Genomic DNA, 26,373 nt, shown 5'->3' with positions numbered 1-26,373 from the left:
TAAAAATGACTATTTTATAGATTTCATAGACATTACATAGACATTAGGGCTGGAAGGGACCTCGGAAGATCATCGAGTCCAGCCCCCGTAGATCTATAGTAGCTTTGTTTCCAAAGGATTTCGAAGTACTTTGCAGACTAAATGCCATATTCTTGGCTGTTGTGATTTAGAGAATACCAGTGCTGATTTATATAAATTTGCCAATATGGCCCTGAATATTATAGGGAACAAAAATCAATGGGATTCACATAGGGTGGGATAGAGCAGCCAATAAGCACTGAAAATATAACAGACACTAAAGAAAAAAAGAGTAATGATTATTCTTCTTGAAACTACACCATGCTGGTGTCATGGTTTTGTAACAACTTGGAGGGAAGAGAATAACATTCAATCAATATTCCCATGTCCTGCACCACTCAGATTTTCCTTGGATGTCTCTCAAGTTAGTGTTGGGTAGGCCCAACCCTGCTCATAAAAAATGAGCTCACATTCCTAAAGTAATAGCAGTAAATCTAAATAATAAAAACCCTACCATGATACTGTACATGTCTGGAAATAAACATAAAAGTATGTAATAAAAATTAAAACTAATTATATAGAATTTTATATCCTGAAACAGCATATGGCAGATGTGTTTCAAAATGCCATTACCCAAAGTGGCTAACTGAAACAAATACCTAACTGTTCCTCACTGAGTCCTTAGTTTTAGCAAATTTCACTCACCAAATATTCAGTCCTATGAAGTTTAAAAATGAGAATATGTAATCTCCACCAAACAACATTCCAATATAAGCGATGGATACATTCTGAAAAGAAAGCAAGAGTCATGTATTTACTGAAAGATGTTTTACCTTCTGAGAATTTAAACATCACAAAGTTAATTTGCTTGTCTACATTTTCATTTATTGGCCCTCTTAAAACCTACTAAGATTATTTATAATTTATAAGCAATACATTTTAAATGTATTCCTTAAATATGATGAATTTACTAAAAGCTAATTTAGGTGCAAGTTTTTTTTAAGGATCAGAAATTCAGTTTTATTATGATTTTTATGTATCTTACTTGCAGGGCATATTTCCAACTCAGCCCAACCTCCCTTTTTCAAGTGTAAATCTCATCATTTGAACCATAACATTCTGATTTTTGCTCACAAGTGTGTAGTAGTGCTGGTATTCAGATTGAAACCAGCTGTTCAAATGCAGGCATAAACCTGTACCTCCAAGAATGGTAACCACCTTCTGAAAAATTTTCTATAAAATGTTAAGACTCATTTCACTCCCGGTTTCCTGAAAATAGGTTTTCAAGAAGAGGAAAAATATTTTAAACTAAAACAAAAGTTAATTTATTAGTTTTCTAAAAGGGTCACTGTCTTGCTTTGCAGATTTAAAAGACAGCTAAGCATGTAGCTCTAATTTGGTGTGGATACAACTGTTAATCCAGAGACATCTTTAACTTAAAAAAAGAAATCCTACAGACAGACAGACAAATAAAATGCTAACTGGTATACTACTTTGTCAATACTATGCTGTTTTAATGCCTTGCATGATTATTAATAACCCCATATTTACTGGGATGTAGAATTAGAAAGTACCTTCCAAAACTGAAAAAGGAAATTTTCAATAGGTAAATTAGAAACTCAAAGGTAAAAATAACATGTCCTAAATGAAAGCTAACCTCAAGCAATTTACACTTAAATTGCACTAAGCAACTGTGTTTACCTTCCACCTCCCATAAGATCAGAGAGTGCATATATGTCTTTACCACAGAGCAGCTAACATGTGTGTAACAGGGGGCCTTCTCAGGGCCAGTCCTCCACTGGCCCGCCCACCTGTTCCTGGGCTAACTGCCTGCCTCGCTCCCCTGCCGTGCATGCCCTGTTGTTTCATAATTGGTTCTAATTAGGCGGGAGGCTGCCCCTTCTTGCCCCGATGCCAGGGGCGCTCTCTGCGGCTCCGATCCCCCCCCACACTGCAGCCCAAGCCTCGCAGATGGCATCCAGGTGACACAATGCTCCCGGCCTACAGCCAGACTAAGCTTAGCCCTCATTGCCAGGCCTCATTCATACACGCACTCATACCGCCCGCCTCTCACGCTCCAACCCCTCTCACAGGGTCTCTCTCATGCAATGACAACTTATACTGCCTTGCTCCCTCTCGGAGCAGACCCCTTAGGCCATTGCCTTTATCTAGCACACACCCTGGGTGGCACACATACTGTCTTTTGGGCCTCTCCTGCGACCCTCAAAGGGGTACTGGCCAGCCAATTACCTGACCTGAGCCAAACTTGCCCTGGCCCCTCCCAGGGCAACTACACAAATAGGCACGCACGCGCACGCGCACACACACACACACACGGCTCCTAGCGCTTTGGTTTCCCCCCTTGACTGGGGCTCCATGTCTACCCCCTCACTGGAGCTACGGGGCTTCCCTCCGCAGTGGAGGCTCAGGTGGCCGTAGCTGTACCTGGCCCTGACTTCTAACCACAGTGATGTGAGGGCTAGGGGTTACTGAGGCACCCCGACCCGCCTTCCATCGGGGTGGTAACTGGCCTGGCATTTCCTGGGGGCTCCCGAGCCACTGGGAGCCCTGCTAGACCCACTCCCAGCAGGGTGCAGTTTATGTAATGCCCAGGACCATGAGCCTCCTGCTCCTAGCTGCAGATGTTCCATTCAGCAGTTCAGCCAGGCAATGTTTCTGCCTGCCCTGCCAGTAGCGATCTGCTCTGTTTATATAGGCAGCCAGTGTCTCAAAATGACTGCCGCAATCAAGCACCTGCTGGCTGTTTGGCTCAGCCCTTAAAATGGCAGGCACCAACAGTGCCCTGCCATAATGTGCAAGTCACTGTCCCTTTTTGCTCCACATTAAATGGCCTGTATGTCCACACCCTTAGGCCTTATCCACACTGCACTGGTGTTATTGTAAACTGGCTGAGTTAAATCAGTTCAAAAGGCTGTCTGGATAGTTCAATTTCAGTTTAAGCAAGGCTTATTTTGGTTTTGATGAAGACAATTCTTAATCAGTTTAATTTAAACTAAGATAAGTCACTAAAATCAGAGTATCCATACAAGGGCTTCCATTAGGCCAACTAAAAATAGCTAAAATCACATATCTGACTAAACCAGAATCACTTTTACATGTAGACAAAACCTGAGTTACATCATCAAGAAAATATCCTGATTTCCCTAGTGTGGATCTCCTGTGTTGCAAAATATTGCATTGCCACCTAGATGCAGGGTATATCTTTATTAGGGCTGTGTGAAATGGGCCCTATTCGATTCGGATTTGGCCCGAATTGGGGACAGTGATTCGATCTGTTGATTTGTATCACTGTCCCTGATTCAATTCGGCCAAATCTGAATCTGAAGATTCGATGCTAATTCAGCGAATCAGCAATTCAGACACAGGCTCAGCTTTAAAAGTTTTTTTCTACATACGTGGAGGTAGCAGCACAGCTCATAATTGCTGCAATACTGAGGTGGATGGAGCATCCCACAGGAGCACGGGGGTCTCTCCAGAGTGTTTGGCAGTGAACCCGGAAGTGGACTGGAAGTACCCATGCCCCACCCCCGTTCAGCGATCAGCCATGGGGGGACCCCAGGTGCCCCCCCAAACCCAGGAGGCACCAGTCCCTGGGGAGGGGGGCCAGGAAGTGGTTCTGGTCCACTTCCGGGTCTGCTGCCGACTGCACTGGGGAGCCCCCTGTGCTTTCATGAGATGCTGCATCTGCCCCAGCATCACAGCTTTCACAGCCTCTGCTACCTAGAGGTATGTATAAAACACATTTAAAGCTGTCTCTATGTCCGAATTGCTGAATCTGTCTGAATCGTTCCAAATCGATTTGGAGGGTTCCAAATCGATTTGGAGAGATTAAAGGGTCCTCTGATTCAATTTGGATTTGGAGATTTGGCCACCGAATAGGGCCAAATCTCTGCTGAATCGAATCAGGGACCAAAGCTTCGCACAGCCCTAGTCTTTATGTTGAGTTCCACACGAATACAGCCAGCCATTATAAAACATAATCAAGACACCTGGGGACTGAAGACTCTACATTGTCCGTTTCAATATTCCCATTTCTCTTTTGCCTTTTACAACTTACTTTAATAGCACCAACCACCGCTGTTGTAAGTGCAGAATTGTAGTGACTGCACAGGACTGTAGAATACATTAAGAGAAACCTGAAGTAGGGAGACAAATCTTAGTAAGTCCATTCCATGTGAATCTATTACATAAGTAAACACCATAAAATAATGAAATTTCCTGTTACACTAAAATAAAATTTTATGTAGTTATAAAGTTTGAAAATAAAGAATATTTGCTTGACATGGAGTTTTATTAAGTACCTTACAGAGTAGCTCTTTAAGGGGAAAAATGTGCCACTTTTTCTTTTGTGGCATTTATATCTGTATCCAACTTGTAACACTCATATGTGGGGAGAAAGAACTTCTAAGAGGTGCTGAAAATCTTCTTCAGTTATTAATACCAATATGAGTTGAGGATGGATCAGTAACATTCAGAGGTGCTCAGAACTGTAAGTGATCAACAGTTCACAGGTGGATGAGAACAGGATGAGAATAGGATGGGTTTCAATACGGACAAGTGCAAGGTGTTGCACCTGGGAAGGAAGAACCAGCAGCATACCTACAGGCTGGGGAACTCCCTTCTCGTCAGCACAGAGGCAGAAAAGGATCTTGGAGTCATTATTGATTCCAAGATGAACATGGGCCGACAGTGTGGGGACGCACTCAGGAAGGCTAACCACACCTTGTCGTGTATCCACAGATGCATCACGAGCAGGTCCAAGGAGGTGATCCTCCTCCTCTACGCGACATTGGTCAGGTCGCAGTTGAAGTATTGCATCCAGTTTTGGGCGCCACACTTCAGGAGGGATGTGGACAGCATCGAGAGGGTCCAGAGGGCCACTCGCACGATTAGGGGGCAGCAGGGCAGGCCCTATGAGGAGAGGCTACGAGACCTGAACCTGTTCAGCCTCCACAAGAGAAGGCTGAGAGGGAATCTCATGGCCGCCTATAAACTTGCCAAGGGGGACCAGCAGGCAATGGGAGAGTCCCTGTTCCCCCGAGCCCTACCGGGGGTAACAAGGAACAATGGCCATAAATTGACTGAGAGTAGATTCAGGCTAGATATCAGGAGGCGCTACTTCACTGTCAGGGCAGCTAGGAGCTGGAACCGACTTCCAAGGGAAGTGGTGCTCGCCCCTACCTTGGGGGTCTTCAAAAGGAGGCTAGACAGCCACCTAGCTGGGGTCATTTGACCCCAGCATCCTTTTCTGCCCATGGCAGGGGGTCGGACTAGATGATCTGCTTAGGTCCCTTCTGACCCTACCAACTATGAAACTATGAAACAGGGATCCTGGTTTTCTCTAATAAAAAAAATCCCAATTTTTGGATTAAAAAAATAACTCAAAATCCACATTTTTCCGTGATTAAAATGAAACACCACTAATATATAGATATCGCTATATCTATTAGTAGATATATCTATATATTAGTAGATATATTAGTAGATATATCTATATATTAGTGGTGTTTCATTTTAATCACAGAAAAATATATCTATATTAGTGGTGTTTCATTTTAATCATTGAAAAATGTGGATTTGGGAGATTTTTTTTTATCAGAGAAAAGCAGGATCCCTGGTGATCAATATCTTACAGGAGATTTCAATTCTTCTTGTCCCTTTAAAGTATATCTACCTTCTGGGAAAAAAGCAACTCTAAAAAGGACACTGTAGGATTACTGTTTTGTTTTCTTTCAATGACTCTACACCAAATTTATTCAAAATACAAGTAAAAAGAAAAAAACTCTTTCTAAATATCAACTGTACAAGCCCTATCTGAGATGTGAATCAGGTTGCGTTCTCTATAAGCTATCACACCACCAGTAATGCAAATGACATTATTTAAAATTAGCTGACTCTTGGGTTGATGATGTGAGAGAGAGAACAGAATTCAGCTGGCTTTTCTAGCCTCCTTTGGCTCTGCAATGCTAACTGTATTTTTTATTGTTATTCATCATTTTATAGAGTCCAAGTTGTGCCAGGTACTTCAAAGAGCAAATAAACAGAAAGAGACCCTAGCCTACCGACCTTACAATCTATTAACTGCAGAGAGAGAAACTCATGGAACTGAAAGAGACAAACAAGAGAGATTTAATAAAAAGGTAACACTTTTCTAACCAATACATTTTTAAGGACAATAAAAACTGTTTGGATCTAGTCCCTTGTCATTAAACATCTCCTGAAAGTCTCTCTCCCACATTTTAGTAAAGTACATTCTCTTAGAAATTTCCGTAGACCTACTTTGAGGATTTTACTTTTGAGATTTGAAATAATAGTACCCCAAACATTGACATTTATCAAACTATATCCTTACCCCAACAAGCAGGAAAGAAGAAACTGAAAGAGAAATAAAAAATTTGTCCAGTGCTTGAAATCGGTGGCCTATAAAAAAAGCAAATATATGATTAGATGCCATATGATTAAAAGCATATATACATACATGGAGAATATGGCTAAAATGAAAATATGAAAAAATACTAAGATACATACTGGAATTATGAAGGGTCAATATTCATATTGGAAACAATTTACAAATTTAACTCAGTAAATAACAAGTTAATGGTAAGAACAAGTTACAAATTTAGTTTATTTGTAATACAGTCTTCAATGGCCTCTGTCATTACTTAACTGTAGAAGACTGATATGGTAAAATGTGTCTGGAAAGCACAATGCAACCAATGAATACTAATTTACACTTCAGACAATTGGTGATTTGAACACCCATTTATGCATGGAGTTGATACTGTATATCATTATATACAATACATTATATACATCATATATAGTAAAGCAGTCTTTACAGTAACACTATAAAAAGCTATAAAAATAAATCTCTTTCCCTCAGAATGTACCTATTCCAAATAATAGGACTGTTAGTCTACAGATTTTAGGGTCTGATCCTGTATCTACCAAAGTCAAAGAGATCTTTATTACAGTTTTCAATGAATATCCAGCAGATGTAAACAAGGGGCTTCATAAATGGATTTACAGCATGCAAGAAACAAGAGTTTTTGTGGGTGATAATTTTTATTGGACTTACACAGGCTTTCAAATGCAGGTTACCTAAAGGAGAATGCACTGTGACCATGAAGCTGATCCAATAAAGGATATCATCCACAAAAATCCATTCCTTTCATGTATTTCTTGAACTATCAAGGCTACAACATCACTCCTTTACTGCATGTTGTAATTCAGGAACTGATGAACATTCATGGAAATTTGAGATTTATTTAGCTCTGCATAATTGTGATTTGCCAATAGTGGGGCATAAAAGGTAAAGGCGGCATACAATTGAGCCTCTACTTTTTTCAAACCAGACCCCAAATTATTTGGCTGTAGTGGCTGATGGGAGTAAACAATTTGGTTGACCTTCTACCTTTTCAAAGACCCATTATATTATGCAAAGCCTTAGGTAAGGATGGTTAGCTTAACACCATTCTCACATACAAGTATTGAGCAGTATTTTCTTCTTACTGCAAAAACAAGAATGTGTGTATCCTTAAGAAGTCTTCACACTGCTCCCTGAAAATAGAAACTTGTAAAAAGAGACATCAGAACACTCCTTCATTCTAACAGAAGTAGTTGGCAACATGGAAGGAAAAGTCTAGTTCAAATACTTCATTTATCACATTAATTAAGAAGTCAAAACATCATATTGAAGACTGTTTTTTGTGAAAGAGGACAATAGAAATCAAAATTATACATTGGCAACTATTAATTATATTAGGTCACTTCCCCCCCTACTGACCACTGAGACTACTGCCAGCACCCAAACTAGTTAGTTTAAATGATTGAATATGCAGCCATAAAAAAACTGGAATCATAACTGTTACAAAGAAGCATCAAAGAGATTTCACTTTCTCTCTTTTTCTTTTTCAGTTCACATTCTTGGAGTAAGATGTGCTAATAATCATCCAGCAGGGCTATGGACAAGTGACTGACTAAGACACTCAGACTGCATTGTTTATGAGATGCTCTATTTTATCAACTCTGCACTAGTCAAGGGAAGCGGAAAAAAAATTTCCTCCATTACCCATACTGAATATAAATATTTTGGTTGGCACCGCCCATCACAGCAGAGACTGTATACTGCTCATGATGGACTGAAGTGTAAACCCTGACGAGGTAGCAGAAATACAATGAAAACTCCTGTTATCTGACAATCAGCTAAATGAAAGCTATTATTTACACTAATTTAGAAATCATTCAACGGTTTCTCTGCATTTTATGTTATTTTAATTACCAGATAGATACCGAGCACATAAGAAGCTAACTGTGCAGTGGCCAAATAATACTGCACAGTAGAGCACCACAGAACCAACAGTGCCAATACACTACTACACAGTAGTGTTACTAAAAAGGTGTTTGCCAGCACTACTGTGCAGTAACTCCAGTTACTGTGCATTTATTTAGTATTTGATTACACAAGTGCTAAATAAATGCCCAGTAACCTCTGCGCAGTAGCGTCTCGTATAGATGCACCCATTGTGTTTCCTCTCCAAAAGTAATGGGACTTAATACTAATAGATTAAATTAAACATATTCTCAGTAGCTGTGATAGATTTGTTCTTTTTTAAAAAAAAAGAACAAAAAGATAATTGAATTGCTTTTTAAAAGTGCCAGATAAACATCCCAGGACAATTAAATCCTTCCTCAGACCAGTGTATAACCACAGCAGTAAACTTCCTTGTGCACTGCCACTGAAATGCCTCCACCCTTTCAGTCTTCTACAGTTAAACCCTATTACCATGTAAAAATTTGGGCCTCCACTGAAAACACAAACAAGGCTGTTTGATATGCTTTTGAAATAGACAATAGTTCACTAAACTAGACTGAGGCTACAAGATGATATTTCACACAGAGGACAGAACTTCACCATAGTAAAGTAATGGCAGTATTTAAAAAATACACTGGTATAAAAATGTCACGGCCTGTTAAGTGCACAACAGCAGGTAACTGGTAAATACTAACTAAAAGGAAACTACTCAAAGCAGCAAGGGCCACCTATACACAAGTGCAGAGGTTGCTCCAATGCACTGGAATTCTAGTGTGCTGGAGGAGCAGACTCAATTAATCGAGCCTGCTGGAGTATGGCAGCTGCTGTGCTCCAGCAGCCTCCTGCATCTCATATATCAGTGTCCCCGCACTTAAAAATGGCGGCAGGAGGACTTGAACAGGTGTGCTCATTCGACAAGCTTTAGTTCAACCACCCCCACTGCTATTTTTAAGTGCAGGGACACTGACATAAGGGACGCGATGGTGCTTTAAATAAATAAGCTCTTGGAGCATGTGTAAAAGTGCCCAAGGACTACTACCTATAGGCTCTTTCTTGTGAAGGTAAAATCCATATACAGAAGAAAAACTGCCTTTAAAAAAAATCCATAAAGTAGGGTGTGTCTACACGAGATGCTTTACTACACAATAAACTAATCTACTGCGCAGTAAAGCATCACTGTCTACACGTGTACAACATTTACTGCACAGTAAATTAGTCTACTGTGTAGTTGGCTACCACCTGTATATACACGTATTAGATTTACTGCATAGTAGCACATGTGTAGACAGCTGACTGGGAGCAAACTGCTCCTAGTCAGCGCAGAGAGCAGGGGGCAGGGGAACTGCCCAGGGCAGGAAATTGTGTCCCAGCCTCCACTCCAATCTCAGAGCCGGAGCCCGGCAGGAGTCAACTGCCTGGGACAGGGATGATGGGCTGGGAGGAAGCTGCTCCCCTAGAGCCCAGACCTTACTCTGATGTCCCCTGCCAGGCCAGGGCTGGCACCTGGGGGAGCCTGCAGTTCCCCCCACCCCCTCAGCTGCTGTAGGGGGACAGAAGAGGGCAGGAGTAGCCCTGCACTTAACTGCTCCTGTCAGAAGCGAATTTGCTCCCAAGGGGCACCGGTGTAGATGCGCTCCCAAAAAATACTGCGTATTTTACTGTACAGTAAGCTTACAGAGCATTAATAGCATGTATACATGCACCTGCACAGTCAAATAAGAGCACTCTCTTATCACTCTAACATTAATGTGAAAATGGAAGAATATGATGTAGATTTATTTTTTTCTTTTTTAAGGAGAGAAAGTGTATTTACAGTTTTATTAATTATCTTTTATGTTGTTAAAATGAATGGCCAATATTTCTGGTTGGGTGAAGAAACCAACAGCCAGAATATACTAAGTACCCTGATGAAATTAATTCAGATCAGTAAGCTATAAATTTGGAGAATGCTGCTAGGACAGTTTACTCCTAGGAACTCTAAATACATAACATGCACATAAAGTAGGATAATGTGGAAATTTGAGAAGAGGCTGCTTACTTGCTGTAGGTCTCCAGTAGAGAAACTGATAATAACCGTTGGAATCACCATAAAAAAAGCATTATAGTAAAGGACTCCATATTTCCCCAACTCCTGTGAAAGATGAAACAAACCTTTTGGAGATTTGAAGCATGTTAGGCAATAACAACCTAACCATTGCTCTGGTGGTCTATTTATGACTAGGCATAACTCAATGCAGCACAACTGAAATAATAGAATCACAGTCTTTACACTTAAAGTCTTTAATCACTGTGATGAACTACCATTTCAGTCAGCATGTCTGCACACTCAATTCTGTACTGGCTCATGTTCAGGAGTATATAGCCCCAATCACAGAGCTAGAACTTTAATTAAGTCCATATCCTGAACTTCTTTTTGACAGCTGGTGAATTCTGGAACGTAGCCTGGTGTAGCTGGGCATTGGAAGAACCACTAGATCTTGTACAGGGTAAGGACTCGGGAGTAGCCTGAGCTAGCACTCAGATGGCACTTCATTAGGATTGGGAGACCTACACAGCAGGATGAGCATGTGATGGTAGCACATATAGACAGACATTTGCTAGCTAAAATGTACCTAGCAAGAGTAAAAATAGTAATGAAGGCATGGCACTATTGGCTTCAGCATGGGATGGCAACTAATGTACAGCCCTGACAAGAGACCAGTGTATATGTTGAGCTCATGCTGCTGTGTTTTCACTACTCTTGTTATATGTATGGAGCAAGCTCTGGATCCAGCATGTGGAGTGGGGGTGGAAGGGAAAAGAATGGGGACTGTGGGCCCAATGCAGCCCATGGGGCTGGTTCCACACCACTAATTCAACCCGTGGGCTGGTCCTCCTGGAGCCAGAGGAGTTTGACACCCCTGACATAATATAATACCATGTTCCACTCCACTATTAAGGGTGAACTGGGTAAAAGTCAAATATATTAATTCCCTCTATGCAGCCTGAAATTTTCCCTAGGCTAACTGTAATAAAGATCATGTATGTAACTAGAGTATGAAAGCCATGAAACTCATTATATTTGTTAAAATCTGGTGTTACTTGACACTCATCTAGTCATGTTATAACAGAAGATAAGCACTTTCCTTTGTTATATGCAAAAAATAAAAATACGCCCCCTCTAAAATCTGTTCATCACAAAGTTACCTTTGGATCAATTTTCTGTTTTGTGTAAACTCCATTTGCTGCTGTGAAGATATCGTTTAGCAATACAAAGGTATAGCCTTCCAAATTAAAAGCAAGATCTGATCTGAAAAACATGAGGTTATGTTATTTATATATATATATATGTAAAAAATACATATTTTTTGCATTCTATTGTCTGCAGATATATTTATAGATAAAAAAGTCAAACCTTGAAAACCTCAGCAAATTCAAGGCCTTACCAGCAGTTGTCTTACAAATAAGTCAGAACAATAAAGCAAATTTTCAAGAACTAGCACAAAAAAAAGAAAAAAGAAAAGAAAAGAAAAGCTGATAATAATGTTCCATTCCACTTTTGTATAGAATTTCACCTGGCTCAGTGCTAACAACCTGTCCCATAACTGCCAAACTATTTCTAACAGGTAATAACCAAAAAACTATTGTTATAAGTAAAATCAGGCAGGCAGTAACTGTTTCTTCTATTTTATTTGTCACAATAGATAAATTATTTCATACAATTGTGGATGCACTAAGGTTATGCCAGATGGAAAATACTAATCTAATTATAACTCATATTTTGTATATAACAAACTAAAACTTAGGACTTACATTACAGAATTGCAACTTCCCAAAAAGAAGTGTCAACAGGAAAAGTAGAGGAAATAGTAGAATAGATGAACCCCCAAAATATTAATCTATTTGAACTTGTCCAAATGTATATGAATTGTGGCCACTTAATAACGTTATGCATACAGTTAGTGTGAAATGTCGCCCACTCTAACAAGGACTCAAGTATTTTTTCCTATGATTGACATTGTTGTATTCAGTGTTACAGTACAGAAAACTTGCTGTCATAACATATGCTTAGCTTGCTGTGTTCTTTATATTCTTGGGTATATCCCAAACCTAGCATTGCAAAATATTATTCCATTAGGACTAGACTTTGGATTTCTATTTCATGGCTGCCATTGACTTTAGCAGATGTACTATCTGAGGTAATTTCATTAATAGGATTTTTACTCAGATTTGGTTCTTAGTTAAAAAAAAGCAGTGTAGATAAAACACTGAAGACATTTATTGAGAACAAATAAAAGACTTACCCAGCTGCTATGAAGGCCCCAAGAATGATGGCAAATACACTGACTATAATACTCAGTGGATATCTCTTCCTGTAAACAAAAAACACAGTCCATATTTAGTTAGAGAGGAAACATAATGGCACTCAGTCAACTTGTGAGATTTCAAAGCAATTAACTTTTGGAAAAGAATTAACTGGGAAACAATTAAACCGTGACCGTCTTAAAGAAGGCGAAGCTCTCACTGACCTCAGTGAGGGTCCTGCATGTATAGGACTTCTAGGATTTGGGCCACAAAAATATAAAACCACCAAAGTAATGGAAACTACAGTCAGATAAGCCTCTTATTAACAGGGATCCTAGTTTTCTCTGTTAAAAAAAAAACCCAACAATTTTCAGATAAAAATAACAACCCCCAAATCCACATTTTTCCCTGATTAAAATGAAACACTATATACCATTTTTTTTTTTTGAGAGAGAGAGAGATAACCTAAAAATATATATATAGTGCTGTTTCATTTTTTATATATACATAAGTGGTAATATAGGAATATATATATTTTATACCAATGTATAACATATAGTGGTATAATATAAATATTATATATATATACACACCACTGTATGTTATATATTGGCATAAAATATATATATATATATATATATATTTCTATATTACACCAGTATTTTATATAAAAAAAACGAAACAGCACTATATACTATATATATTTTTTTGGGTTCTCTCTCTCTCTCAGTCTCAAAAAATATATATAGTATATAGTGGTGTTTTATTTTAATCAAGGAAAAAAATTTGGATTTGGGTTGGGTTTTTTTAATCTGAAAATTGGGGGTTTTTTGAGATGCCACAAACTGCACATTTCCACTCGTGAGGATGTGGCCTTAGTGCCCAATCACAGAAACTGCTCCAAACAGGCAGATGCTGAAGCCCAGATGTAGCTTCCCTGCAGCCCATGGGACTGCAGAAATCTGATCAAACAGAGCAGTTTTCTGGGTCAGCTTAGAATGTAACTGTCTAACAAGAGGCAAGTTTTTTGGGGAGGTTGGGATTTTTTGTAATATCATTCATTGGATCAACTACAGAGTTGGGAGAGATGTTGGACAATCGTTTGGGCACAAAGTGTGTTCTTCAGTCTGGGAAAGAAGCAGACACAGGCTAAGCTAACCAATAGAAAAAAATGGTTTGTGTTTAACTCCGTGTTACTGAAAGCTGTTACTTAAGGAACGGAAGAAGGCTATGAACTGTCTAATATATATATGTATGTATATATGTACAGTAGTGTTTCATTTTAATCATGGAAAAATGTGGATCTTTGGGTTCCTTTTTTTTTTTTTTTAATATGAAAATCGAGGATTTTTTTTATCAGAGAAAACCAGGATCCCTGCAGATTACTAATGCTCTAATACTTTTGGGCTCTGTAAGCATGGATTCATACATATCTCGTAAACTGTCAAAGTACTCTGCTCCTGAATAATTTCCAATGTAAAGCCAAAAGGTACACATTTCTAAGGTGGTGGATATTGGGAGAAAATGTATTCTAGTCTATGCAGGTGCTTAGACTTCAATCAGGACTGTAGTCTCTTGAATTCCTTCCAACAGTCTATCAAGGAATGTGGCTGGACATCTATCACTTGTGATCATTGTCTTTGCTTCCAGAGGAAGCGGCGTGTACAAAAGAGTAGTATCCTTTTATTATGTAATATATATAAAGTTTTTTTGCTATATAGTCATGTTAAAAGTAGGTAAGGTCAAAAAAATTGTTTACAATTGTTTTTTCTTCTTGGGAAATGAATTTGAGAGACTAAGGCTGGGCCCCAAAAAGGCTCCACCTCCCACATGGAAAAGCTTTACTTTTCTTTGAGAGAGGTCTGCGGTGCTAGAGAAGTGAAGTTGTTGACCACAATCTTAACTCCAAGCTTTAGGCAAGGTTTTATATATGCCAGGTCCAGACCATGGAGTACCTTGGAAGAGAAAACCTCAAAACTTCACTGGAAATTCTGTGGAGAGCCAGCATAAAATTAAAATAGCTTTGGTTGCTGAGAAGTGCTGTAGCATTCTGTACTGATCTGAGTTTCCCAAGCACTTCAGCCCAGGTATATCACATGGCTGCAGCCCAGCCAAGAAGTAATGACCTGGCCTCCGTTTCATCATTAGCCAGAAGTAGATGGAATCTCTTATTAAACCAGAAATGATAGCAAAATCTAGGAGTAGTAACTTCAGTGTGAGAACTTAGTGTCAGAAAGAATTCGAGAGTGCTCTTAAACAATGGCTGTAAAGACTTCAAGATGCTCTCTTCTGCCCATCAGTATTACCTCTGTTTTCTTTGGATTTATCTTCAGCCAGCTGTTTTTCATTCATGCACAGGACTTGTCCAAGTAGTGGACTATCTTGGTGGTATTGTTGTAGTAATTTGTGGTAGATTAGCTAGACCTTTCAGTTCTGATCTCAGTTTGATTTGATCTACTGACTTTGGGACTTGTAATTACAAACCTTTAGTTTATTTTACACCAAATGACACATTTATTTGTAAACAGCTCGTCTGAGGGATGGTGTTTAAGTAGATTGGTAAATGCCATTTTGTCTTGTTAGACAGTAGTACAATTGCAGTGTTATCGTAGCTGTCACAGTCCAGGAAATGTCCAAGAGACAAGTTTTTCTTTTTGTGGTATCTTTTATTGGACCAACTGTAGAGTTGGAAGAAAAGATGTACAAGCTTTTGGGTACAAAGTGCCCTTCTTCTAGTCTGATAAAGAAGTAGGGACAAGGTAAGCTCAACAGCAGAAAAAATGGTTTGTGTTTAACTCCATGAAACTGAAAGCACTCAGTTAAGCAGTGAAGTAAAAAGAAAGGAGGTTGATCAGAAGCAGTTTTAAAATAAGGGAAATGCAGTTGAATAGTTAACCTAATTACTAATTATATAGAAAGACAAGACCATTCAAGACAGAGGTGGTCAATGTTACCTACTGAATGCAGAGAAGTTGGCAGAGATAGTAGGTAAACTGTAACTAGCCATAAAACCACTGTTCATGTTTACTCCATTGTTTTAGTTTCCAGTAAAGGTATACACTTTTGTTCCTAAGCCCATATTTTGAAGGATTTTGATAGATTTCCCTTGAGGAAGAGGACTGTAAGGTCAGAAAAGGAGTGGTTTTTTTATGTATAGTATTCTCCTGCAGGCAAGTGTGTATCTCTGAATCTGTATTTCCCTTGTTTTGAAATACTTCTGATCACCACTGTTTGCCCTCACTTCATAGCCTTCCTTCATTCCTTAAGTAACAGCTTTCAGTAACATGGAGTTAAACACAAACCATTTTTAATACTGGTTAGCGTAGCCTGTGTCTGCTTCTCTCTCAGACCAGAAGAACACAATTTGTGCCCAAAAGATTATCCAACATCTCTCCCAACTCCATAGCTGGTCCAATGAATGATGTCACAAAAAATCCCAACCCCCCAAAAAACTTGCCTCTTGTTAGACAGTTACATTCTAAAGCTGACCCAGAAACCTGCTCTGCTTGATCAGATTTCTGCAGTCCCATGGGCTGCAAGGAAGCTACATCTGGGCTTCAGCTTCTGCCTGTTTGAAGCAGTTTCTGTGATTGGGCACTAAGGCCACATCCCCATGAGTGGGAACGTGCAGTTTGCGGCACCTCAAAGCCTTGAGGCGCCGCAAAATGCACATGGCGCATGTTAATCTGTTCGCTGTGTTACGTGTTTGCAGTGTGGCACCAAAACTATATACCAGGAAATCCATCTAAAAAAGTCATGCCCAAAAACAAGCAGTGCAGTGTGTGCGCCACCAGAAACCAGAGCCTGCCCAGCCAGAGATACACCAGCTGCTGGACAGATGGGCGTTGCTGCTGGCCCTGGCCCCAGGCTCCCATACCCGACCCAGAGCAATTTGCTGTGCGCCAGAGTGCTTGTGCAGGAGCATGCCTGGGGACAACTAGCAGCAGCACAAATACGTATCACTGTTAGTTGTCCTTGGGTAAACGCACATTCCCACTTGTGGGAACATGCCCTAAATGGCTTAAAATACCATATTTTAGCCAATCAAAACTCACTGGGTCCCATTCTGCTTGCCTTATTCATGTGAAGGAGTCAAGTGAATTAGGGCAGGCAGAAATATTTTCTTGTATCTACATGTATGTGATTTTATGAATCAGCAATTTCATGAATAAGCAATTCCTAACTGCTTTCTAAACTATTTGATCTATTCTATTACAGGGATGGGCAAAATGCAGCCCGCCAGACCATTCTATCCAACCTGTGGGGCCCTTAAAAAAATTTAGAAAAGTAATATTTATCTGCCCCCAGTCACCTGTCATGAGGCCCTCAATGGCTTGCCAAAACTCAGTATGCAACACTCTGCCCAAAATAATTGATCGTCCCTGTTCTATTAGCTAATGAGAATGAGGCATCCAATAAAGTGATCACATGTCAAAAATACCCCTTTTGGTATGACATAAAATAAAGGTATTTTAAAATGGAAAAAACAGATCACCCAAGTATGATGATTTCCAGCAGTAAGGTGAGTGGAATGGTAAACTTCCTGAGCACTGTAAACATCGGCAAACTGTCAAAAAAAATCCAAGCACAGGGTCAGATGCACAGCATTCTTATTTTTTAATCCTTATCTATTTTTACTAAGCAGAGGATGAAATTATTAGACCAGCTTTAAATTACCAGAACAAATTCTCAGCCTCTTAACATACACAAAAATGTCAGTCTGACACTAGAGTCAGTTTAGATAACAGAATAACTTGAAATAATGAGGTTTGCCAGTTTTTTAAAACAAACAAAGAAGCCGCTACCTGTTACAAAGTCTCCTCTGTGTCAGAAAAGGAGGAAAGAAAGAGCAGTGGCTATTTTCAACCTCTGCCGAATACCATCTACATGAACTGAAGCCTACAGAAATCCTAGAGGTCATACAAATACGTAAATTGAGGACCCTTATTTTAATGTTTAAAGACAATCAGTGATTGCTGAATTTATTGAATTTCACTTACTTTAACTTTACGATTTCTATAGACGTATAATAAAAAATACAAGGAATTGTACTTTAAGAATGAGTTCTAGATGTAGAAAACACACAAATATGGTGCATATTAGAAACAAGGAAGGTGATGCAACCCTGCCCATAAAACAAATGACAGTATTGCATTTGAAAAGCAGATTGTTAGAACTCACTGAATGCTGTATTTGGGGGGCCTTCTGCATTTACTGATAATGCCCTTGAAGCTGACATTTTGGAAATCTGACAGTATAGCCATCTGGACCAATTAATCTCATTTACAACATAACAACTAACAACAGTGTTAAATCATGCTACAAATCCCAGCTTGTGATTTAAAAATCTTACAACTCACTGAAAGATGGTCTTATATAAATAAAACCTATATTTGTCTTCTGGACATATCCTTTCAGAAACACTACATGAAGTGGAAAATTCTGAATTATAAATAAAAGATTAGCAATAAGAATACTGCATTCATTCTTACTTTTATCACATGAAAAGATAAGGAATGATTTTAAATAGTAAATCTAAAGGAATACTTTGACAGAAGGAGAGGAAGATTTTGCATTTGGAATTATAATAAACAAAATCCTTTCAATTTCAGAATAGCAACAATTTGTGAAAGAGCAAAACTCTGTTAGACTTCACTGAAAACATTTGCTTTAGCTAAGGAGTTATTGACAGCCATATTGTTGTGGTTTATAAAACAGTACTGAAAGGAACAGTCACTTCAAAGGGACAATTTGTGTGTACATGCAATGGAGCATGAATAAAAGCTACAAGAATCAGGTCTCTAATCTTCTGTAAAAATCATTTGTTTTATTAAAAGAAATAAATATTAGGCTCCACATAGCCATTCAAAATTATAAAACAGATATCTGAACCCAATATGATACCCACTTGTAATGTTGTAAACCTTGTAAAAGTTTACAACGATAATTAAACTTCTTTTCAAGGTACCAGAAGTAGTCTGACATATTGCTTAACTTTCCATTCATGATCAATCATACAGATCACTCTCCTCCCACAAGCAACTGAACACCATTCAGCAAAAACAATTGTTTATACTGGGAAAAGATATTTTAGGAAATTGCACATATATTTTTAGCTGCCTTCAATGTAAGAAGTATCTAGTGCCTTTAGAAAAAAGCTCACTGCCCAGTCTGCTCTCTTCTGCATATCATCCCTTTCTCCCATCTATTCTGTTTCCGCCAAAAATAAGGATCACCTAGCATAGCTCCACAGATAATCTGACCCCAGCACGCTTTCCTGCCCAGGGCAGGGGATTGGACTCAATGACTTAACTGAGGTCCCTTCCAACTCTAACATCTATGAATCTATTAATTGGAATTTGGAAATTTTCAGTAACATGATCCAAGGGTAGACTGCTATCTCAGATGCTACTATAGTCTTGCTACCCTCAGGTGCTCCTACTCCCCTGGAAGACTGCTCATTTAATCCATACAGTTTATCCTCTAGTCTATGTTCTCTTCATAAACCCTTTCTCTGTCTTCATACCAGTGGCTCAACCATCCAGAAGAGTGCTCAGCAGTGGAAACACGTTACAGGTTTCCTTTGCTTTATGCTGTACATGCGTTCCTGGAAAACGGCACATAACTCGAATTCGTAAAAGGAAACCCACTTTACAATGTAACAAATATGGATACGTTCCAAGACCTTGATTGTACTGACCCCCAGACCCATTTCTACCACTTTTACAAGACAATTTAGGTACTCACCAACAGCAGACAGTACATACAAACACCGGATGGTGGTGAATGTTACCTTAACGGGGATGACAACTACAGAAACAAGTGTCGCAGATAACGAGTGAGGAGCAAAGATCCACACAGGAGACTATATTTTGGTGCGTGTCGCTCCCACAATGCACCGCACAAAGTAGCTGACAGCGGGCTTTCACCACACTGATCACATAAGAATGAGTTTACCTCACATATAATGAATTTTTGGTATAAAAAGGGTCATCACGTAAGAGCCAATTTGCAGATACAGAACACGCAGAAAGCGAGCGAAACCTGTAATTGGTGCAAAGAAGCTGTGTTTATGCATCCTCTCAGTACAGAAAATACTAATACAGCAAAAGCTTTGTTAACCGGCACTTTATTAGCTGGAAAGCTCTACTAAGCAGCATCCGAGGGACACAGTAAAAGCAAAACCGGAAGTACCACTTCCGAGGACTTCCGGTTTCATCGCCTGAGCGGAGTTCTTCTTTGTTACTTCTTCGGCCCACGGCTCAAGGGAAAGCAGCCTGTGCAGGGCCTCCTCCCTGTCCCCCGGCACACTGATGCTGGGGAGTGCACCAGACAGTGCACATTTGATTAACCATGTTACAGGGGTGTAGCTTGTAGCCATGTTGGTCTAAGGACATAGGCAGACAAGGTTCTTTGGGTGAATCTGATATCTTTTATTAGACCAACTAAATAGCTGGAGAACAATTTTTAAGCAAGCTTTCGGGTTCAAAAACCCTTCATCAGGCTCAGGAAGTTTCAGCAGTTGATATGTGCTCTTCCTGGATGGAATGAAAAGTAAAAAAGCCAGAGGCTGTGCTGGTATGCATACACTTATGCATCTACATTTCCACTGACTGCCTGTCTTATATGCATACCAGCACAGCTCTGGCTTTTTTACTTTTCATTCCATCCAGGAAGAGCACATATCAACTGCTGAAACTTCCTGAGCCTGATGAAGGGTTTTTGAACCCGAAAGCTTGCTTAAAAATTGTTCTCCAACTATGTAGTTGGTCTAATAAAAGATATAAGATTCACCCAAAGAACCTTGTCTGCCATTTGATTAACCAGCATATTTGATTAACCGGTATCCCCCATTCTTGGGGGATCCTGGATAACAGAGCTTTTACTATACTTCTAAAATGCAACTCATAGTTCGCAAACTGATCTGATGCTTTGGTTGAGACTTTCCAACCAGTGCAGGAAATTTAACCATACATCACTGATTAAAAATAAGAAGCACCTCTGCAGTGCTTTGAAATTCTTAATCTTAAACTTATACTTTGAACCTACAAACATATATATATAAAAAGCAAACAGCTTACCTATGCCCTGTATTTACTGTACCTTAGTTTCCTGGTACTTGATAATCCACTTATGTGATTTCCAACATAAATCAAAGGCAGAGGGAACAACTGCAATGAAGTCAGAGTACAATTCAGATTAGACCTATACTTTAAATTAGAGATGACGAACTTTATTTAACATATGTAATTTCATGAATGTACAATTCCCTACTTCCTGAAATAACTCAGTTATCTTGTTAGGTTATTTTTCTTAAAGAAAAGAAAAAACAGCAATTGCTTTGTAAACTAATCTATACCCATTGAACTCATTGACTTAGAACTTCATTTTGTATTAACTGGCCTGAATGCTTTTATTGATTCCAATGAAACTATGCTGAATTCCAGCAGCTGACTATTTATCCAATATGGAGTATCTAAAACAGTTCAGCAATTGAACTGGTCTCACTTATAAAACTGATCCTTGGTTGTTAGCCTAGTTCCACTGTTTGCATTTAGATGCAACTAAGATAGAAAGAAAGTGTTAACTGTGCAGTTATGGGAACTCTATATACTAGCATGTATAGGAAAGAGATTATTTTAAAACCTAACTATTGAGAGTACCTAATAAGCTCCTTAATTATTGAGGTTGGTGTGAAGAACAATTAAACATTTAGAGCCTACCTAGTCATCAGGGTAATGTCTACCAGAATGGGGTCCTTCCTCTAACAGAAGCCTTTAGGCCCTACCACAATAGAAATAAATTATAAATAGACTGAGTCTGGCCCTAAGAATATGGACAAGATGTTACGGACCCCTATAGGGGCCAGGTAGAATTCCAAATCTTTATTCTTCTGATACAGAAAGGTCACTGGAGACAAATGCCAAAAGAGCTAGGCAAAGAAGATAATCTGGAGCCATGGCCCAGCCCCTTCTTAGCATCAGCTAACAGAGCTGGACTGACAGATAGGGAAAAATAATTTGCACCGTGGAGGAGATTGAAAGCAGTAAAGCTGGTTTCTGCATGTGTCAAATGGAGAAATGTGCCTGCCTGAAGCTATAGACTTTTAAAGCTCTCTGTGACCAAAAAGTGCACAAAGACACATGCAACATCTCAGAAATTTTGTCATTTGTTTAGGTACAGAGTGAAAATGGAAACAAATGCCAAGGGAAAGGGAATATAATTTCACTTACTATAATGATAAAATCACAGCTAACTTCAATTTATCAAGCACAACCCCAGCAGACACTGAAATACTGCTTAACAAGGGCTAAGAACTATGAGGTCTTATAATCAAAACCAGCACTTTGCAGACACAAATCTCAAACTGAAAGTCTAATTTATTTAAACAGATCTTTAATTCAGAGATTGTATCTCAGTTGTGCCTCCCCTCCCCTCAAGTACAGAGGGGATGAGAGTACATGGCACCATCATTTTGTGGCCTGAGCAAGAACAACTCAGTGACAAACTAGGCTAGGAACAGTAAGTCCCAATAACACAAGAATACATGAAAGCAAATGGGAATTTTTGCTACTGTTAATTATTCCAGGCAAAGTACACTATGCATTTTAAAAGGTAAAAGAGTCAACAAAGACAAATACAGCTGACTCACTGTGACTAGGAAAATCCAGTCCACTATAGCTGGTACATAACTGTGGAACTGTTGCTACCCTGTCACAAGATAATCCTTTGACAGTTTGCTGGGATGTCTTTAGAAGAAAATGGGTAATACATTTTTTAAAAATCTCAGACATTAAGAACATAGGGTTGAAGAAGCATGTTAGGAGAGAATGGGAACAGAGAATAAGATCACCAACACGTTTGTGCAGCTTGCTCCGCTGCACTTTAGAAACAAAGCTGCTTGTGGTTTCTTCTGCAACCACGTTAAGGAGAAAAGAAAATGTCCTCTCTGGCTATAACTGGCTTTAGAGACTTCTTTCTATGCATGGTAGGGTCCTTGGGAGCTAAATGCACACAGGACTCCCTTAGTTGTGCCATGCTAATTCTTATGCCCTACACAGAAAAGCTGTTCAACTGGTGGCCTGCAGAGCTCATCAGTGTGCTACCAGAGCTCCTGCACTGGTCCAGCTCCAGAACCCAAAAAGTTAATACAGCCACCACTCGCCAACCCACCCCTTTGCCTGCTGCCTAATTTGGGGCTTTGGTCAATCTGCCACACTACCACAAGAGGTAAGTCATCTAGCTTGTGAGAAGCCCCATGGCCCAGATCAGGCCCTCAAAGCCAAATAAGTTGAACAACCCTGCCCTACAGGAAAAATAATTCCATAATTAAGACAGCAGGTTGAGATACAAGAAATCTGGGTTTAATTCTCAGCCATGCTTCCTGTGTGACCTGGGACAGACCAAATTAGACCACAAACCTATAAGATGTATGTAGGCAGATGCATGAGTTGATGCAAAGTCCCAATGATTTCTGTGAGGTTCCCAATGGATGCAAGATTCTGCCTATTATCCTTTCACTTTAGAATGCTACCTCCATTGCTCCCTGCCTTAGTTCACAGACTGAGATAAGAGATCTTTTCTCCTGCTCTGTTTGTCTTGCTTGTTTAGACTATAAGTCCTTGAGTACAGAATCTGTCTCTACTCATGTACAGCATCTAGCATAATAGGTCTCAAATTTGGTCAGGGACCTAGGAACCAATATAATATATCATCAGAGTATTTCTGATTACTGAAGAATTTGAGTAATCCTGACTGAAAGCAACAGAAGTTACCTTTGTCTTACAACAGAAAAATGAGCATTCACTTTGGCTCCACTGATCACAGTGGAGCCAAAATCTCACATTCAGCATTTAAGGACTCACAAACAAAGCAATAATTAAACACTACTTTTGTACTGTTGTGTAAATATTAAGGCAATATTCCTCTAGCTGCTCCTTATAATAGGCCAGAACATTTTATTATTACATCAAACACAGATCTTCACTTGACACCTGCAAAAAAATCTGTGCATGCAGGGAAAGCAAAATGCTGAAGTCATATTATGAGGCTGACCTAAGGAGGTATTATTGCTATCAAAAATAGTATCCCAAGCTCCAAAGCCCCCACTTCTTGATACCAAACAGAAACTAGAGTTTGGTTATACACTGTAAATCTTGCTGTTAAATTCAAGACTGTTATAATAAAACTAAATGATTGATTTACGACAGATTAATGAAACAAAAGTATAAAATAATCACATTTGGTAGCAGAGAGCTAGGAAATTAAACATTTGTTAGTTTTCTGTTACAGCTTTTCTCCAGAGAAAACATCTTTGAAAACCTGTCATAAAAACACTGTTAACAATTTAACTCCAAACCCAAACAATGTTCCTACCTTCACAGGGATACTTTTGTCAAAATCAGGAAAGTGAATAATTTTATTTAGTTTTGATACATATAGGATAAGTATGGTAGTAGCCATCTAAAAAAAAGAAGGAAAGAAAAAGGCAAGAAACACATAAGAACAAAAGGCTACTTTAAACTGATAAAATGCATATATATCAATAGCTTTCAAGACAAGTTCAGGATACATATTTGATAAATACTAGACAATATGGCTAGGTACAGACATTCAAAAAGCCCAATGCAGAACTGATCTAAGTTACGCGGTTTTCTGTAAGTGGTGTACTTTAGATGGGTAGTGAACAGAACACACAATTTGCCCTTTAGTAGTGGGGCAGGAGTGGGGGTAAATCTTAGACTTGGTTCTACCATTTTTAAACCGGTCTATGCATGCCGAACTTCTGTTCTGTTACAGGTATAGATGGTTTCTGATCACTTATATCAACAAATATGTAATGTCTGTCCCTGGCCTATGTCAGTCAGGTGTTTCTTTCAAAGAACATTTTGGAGCACAGTGAAACGGCTGGCATCTTTTTCTTTAGGACCAATTTTGACTGTCACCTAATTGAAACAACAATACAAATGTGATATGCTTTACTGGCTAGAACAGCGGTGCTCAAACTTCTGGCCCCTAGGCTGGATGAGTGGCGCAGGACCAGACCCCAGGCTGCATCCCACATGCCAGAGTCAATCTGCTCAGGGTTGGCTCATGGGGACAGTTCACAAGGGAATTCCACAAAGGAAACCTCATAACCAAATTTATGATAAAGACTGTAAATGCTTTTGCAGAACTGAGATGGCTCCTACATTCTTTACCTTTGTTAAAACAAATCATTCCTCAGAATTTGTCTATTTTAGAACAGTATTATTGTGCTATATGACGATTCTTTCCTTCTAATGTTCCTTTACATTAAAACACTACAAATTTCTTTATCAGTCCTACCTACAATATAAGTTGTATTGTTGAACATACCTGCCCAATTCCAAGAAACATTGGAGACGGGAAGCTGAAACGAAGAGACAGTTATAAACATACATCCTCAACACAAAGAAAGCAGGAGGTGTCTAAAGTCTAGCTTCTAAATCTATAATTACTCACCTAAATGCTTAGCCAAATTTTCAACATTGCTGAACAACCAGCAACTCTAACTGAAGTCCCCCAAATCTCTGTACTCTTATAACTAAAAAGAAAGATTCCTCCAAGAAAGCAATGGCTAATTTTAAGTACTCACTATACCACAGGTAACCAACTATGATCAGTACAACCAAATCTGAGAATTTTAAACATACATTTTATAATGTCATTTATACTTCCTTATTGGTAGTTCTTTGAAGTGTATACTCCCATAAATTGTGTATTCAGTTAAAATTTCTGTAGATATTTACAGATGGAAGCTTATCTCTACAGATACATTGTCCAGAAACAATTATTAAAGGAAACTATATATATGCAGAAACTTTTCATAACTCCCAGGAAAAGACTCAGTGACAACAACCTTGGGGCTGTGAGCTCAGTGTTCCAGACCATTTTAACAGGCAATTCTCTGTGGTGTTTTTCTCTCCTTTTTTCTGTCCTGCTATGTCTAGTTTCAGCCTAAAGCACAAATACTTGAATGGAAAAGATGACAGTTTTAGCAAAGTGTTTGTAGGATCACAGAGAGCCTCCACATTTTTTTTTACTAAAATCCAGGTTAAGTTAATTAAAATTAACTTTTTTATTCTTTTTTATTTTTAAGTTAAGGTACTAATTCTCCCTGGGGAGATTGATATAAAAAAGATAATATGGCAACAAATTCCCACACGCGCCTCTTGCCCCATAAACAACAGATTAGAACCTCTGGCTTACTGAGTCACTATTTTCCTGCATGCACTTAGCCTTTTGCAGGAAAGGCTTTGCTAAGGGTTGGTCTAATACACAAACATGAATCACAATAATGATTTAGTGTTTTCACTGCAAGTCTATATGTAAAACCTTCACAAAGTATTCTTAACAAATCTTCTAGGTATGCAGGGTTCCACTACCCCATAAGGAAGTGATTATACATCACAGCAAACACCAAGAACTATTCAAGCACCGCTAAGAAGCCTAGGAACTATCATTTCAGCTGAATGACATCAGGATGAGAATGCAGTATTAGCGAAACAGGAGCAGTAAAAAATGTCATAATCATACCGGAGATATAACATTGATAAAGTATCAGAAAACCCTAGCAAAGAGAAAGACTCCTGAATCTCTATTTCCTGGAAACACACAGAGGAAATGATAGGCATTTATAGCTATGCTGCATACAAATTGTGTTGAGCCTGTTTTTTAGTATTCATCAGCATCAGGGGTGGATTGGGGGGGGGGGG

The 26,373-nt window shown here is 39.1% G+C and overlaps 1 protein-coding gene across 1 annotated transcript in view; it reads right to left on the bottom strand.

Moving 5' to 3' along the window:
* Positions 1-26,373, bottom strand: part of SLC35D2 (solute carrier family 35 member D2) — a 34,355-nt gene that overhangs the window by 2,277 nt on the left and 5,705 nt on the right. Inside the window, exons 3-12 of the mRNA XM_006018468.3 lie at positions 24,995-25,028; positions 24,014-24,100; positions 20,741-20,808; positions 17,133-17,204; positions 12,637-12,705; positions 11,540-11,642; positions 10,392-10,484; positions 6,392-6,459; positions 4,097-4,175; positions 724-806 (exon numbers count right to left, since the gene is read on the bottom strand). Coding sequence (XP_006018530.1) covers positions 724-806; positions 4,097-4,175; positions 6,392-6,459; positions 10,392-10,484; positions 11,540-11,642; positions 12,637-12,705; positions 17,133-17,204; positions 20,741-20,808; positions 24,014-24,100; positions 24,995-25,028 — 756 coding nt within the window. The remainder of the gene's footprint in view (positions 1-723; positions 807-4,096; positions 4,176-6,391; positions 6,460-10,391; positions 10,485-11,539; positions 11,643-12,636; positions 12,706-17,132; positions 17,205-20,740; positions 20,809-24,013; positions 24,101-24,994; positions 25,029-26,373) is intronic.

This window comes from Alligator sinensis, unplaced genomic scaffold, assembly GCF_000455745.1.
Source record: "Alligator sinensis unplaced genomic scaffold, ASM45574v1 scaffold240_1, whole genome shotgun sequence".
NCBI classification, from domain to species: Eukaryota; Metazoa; Chordata; order Crocodylia; family Alligatoridae; genus Alligator; species Alligator sinensis.
Note: the sequence above shows the minus strand (reverse complement) of the source record. Positions and strands in the feature narration are given on the sequence as shown.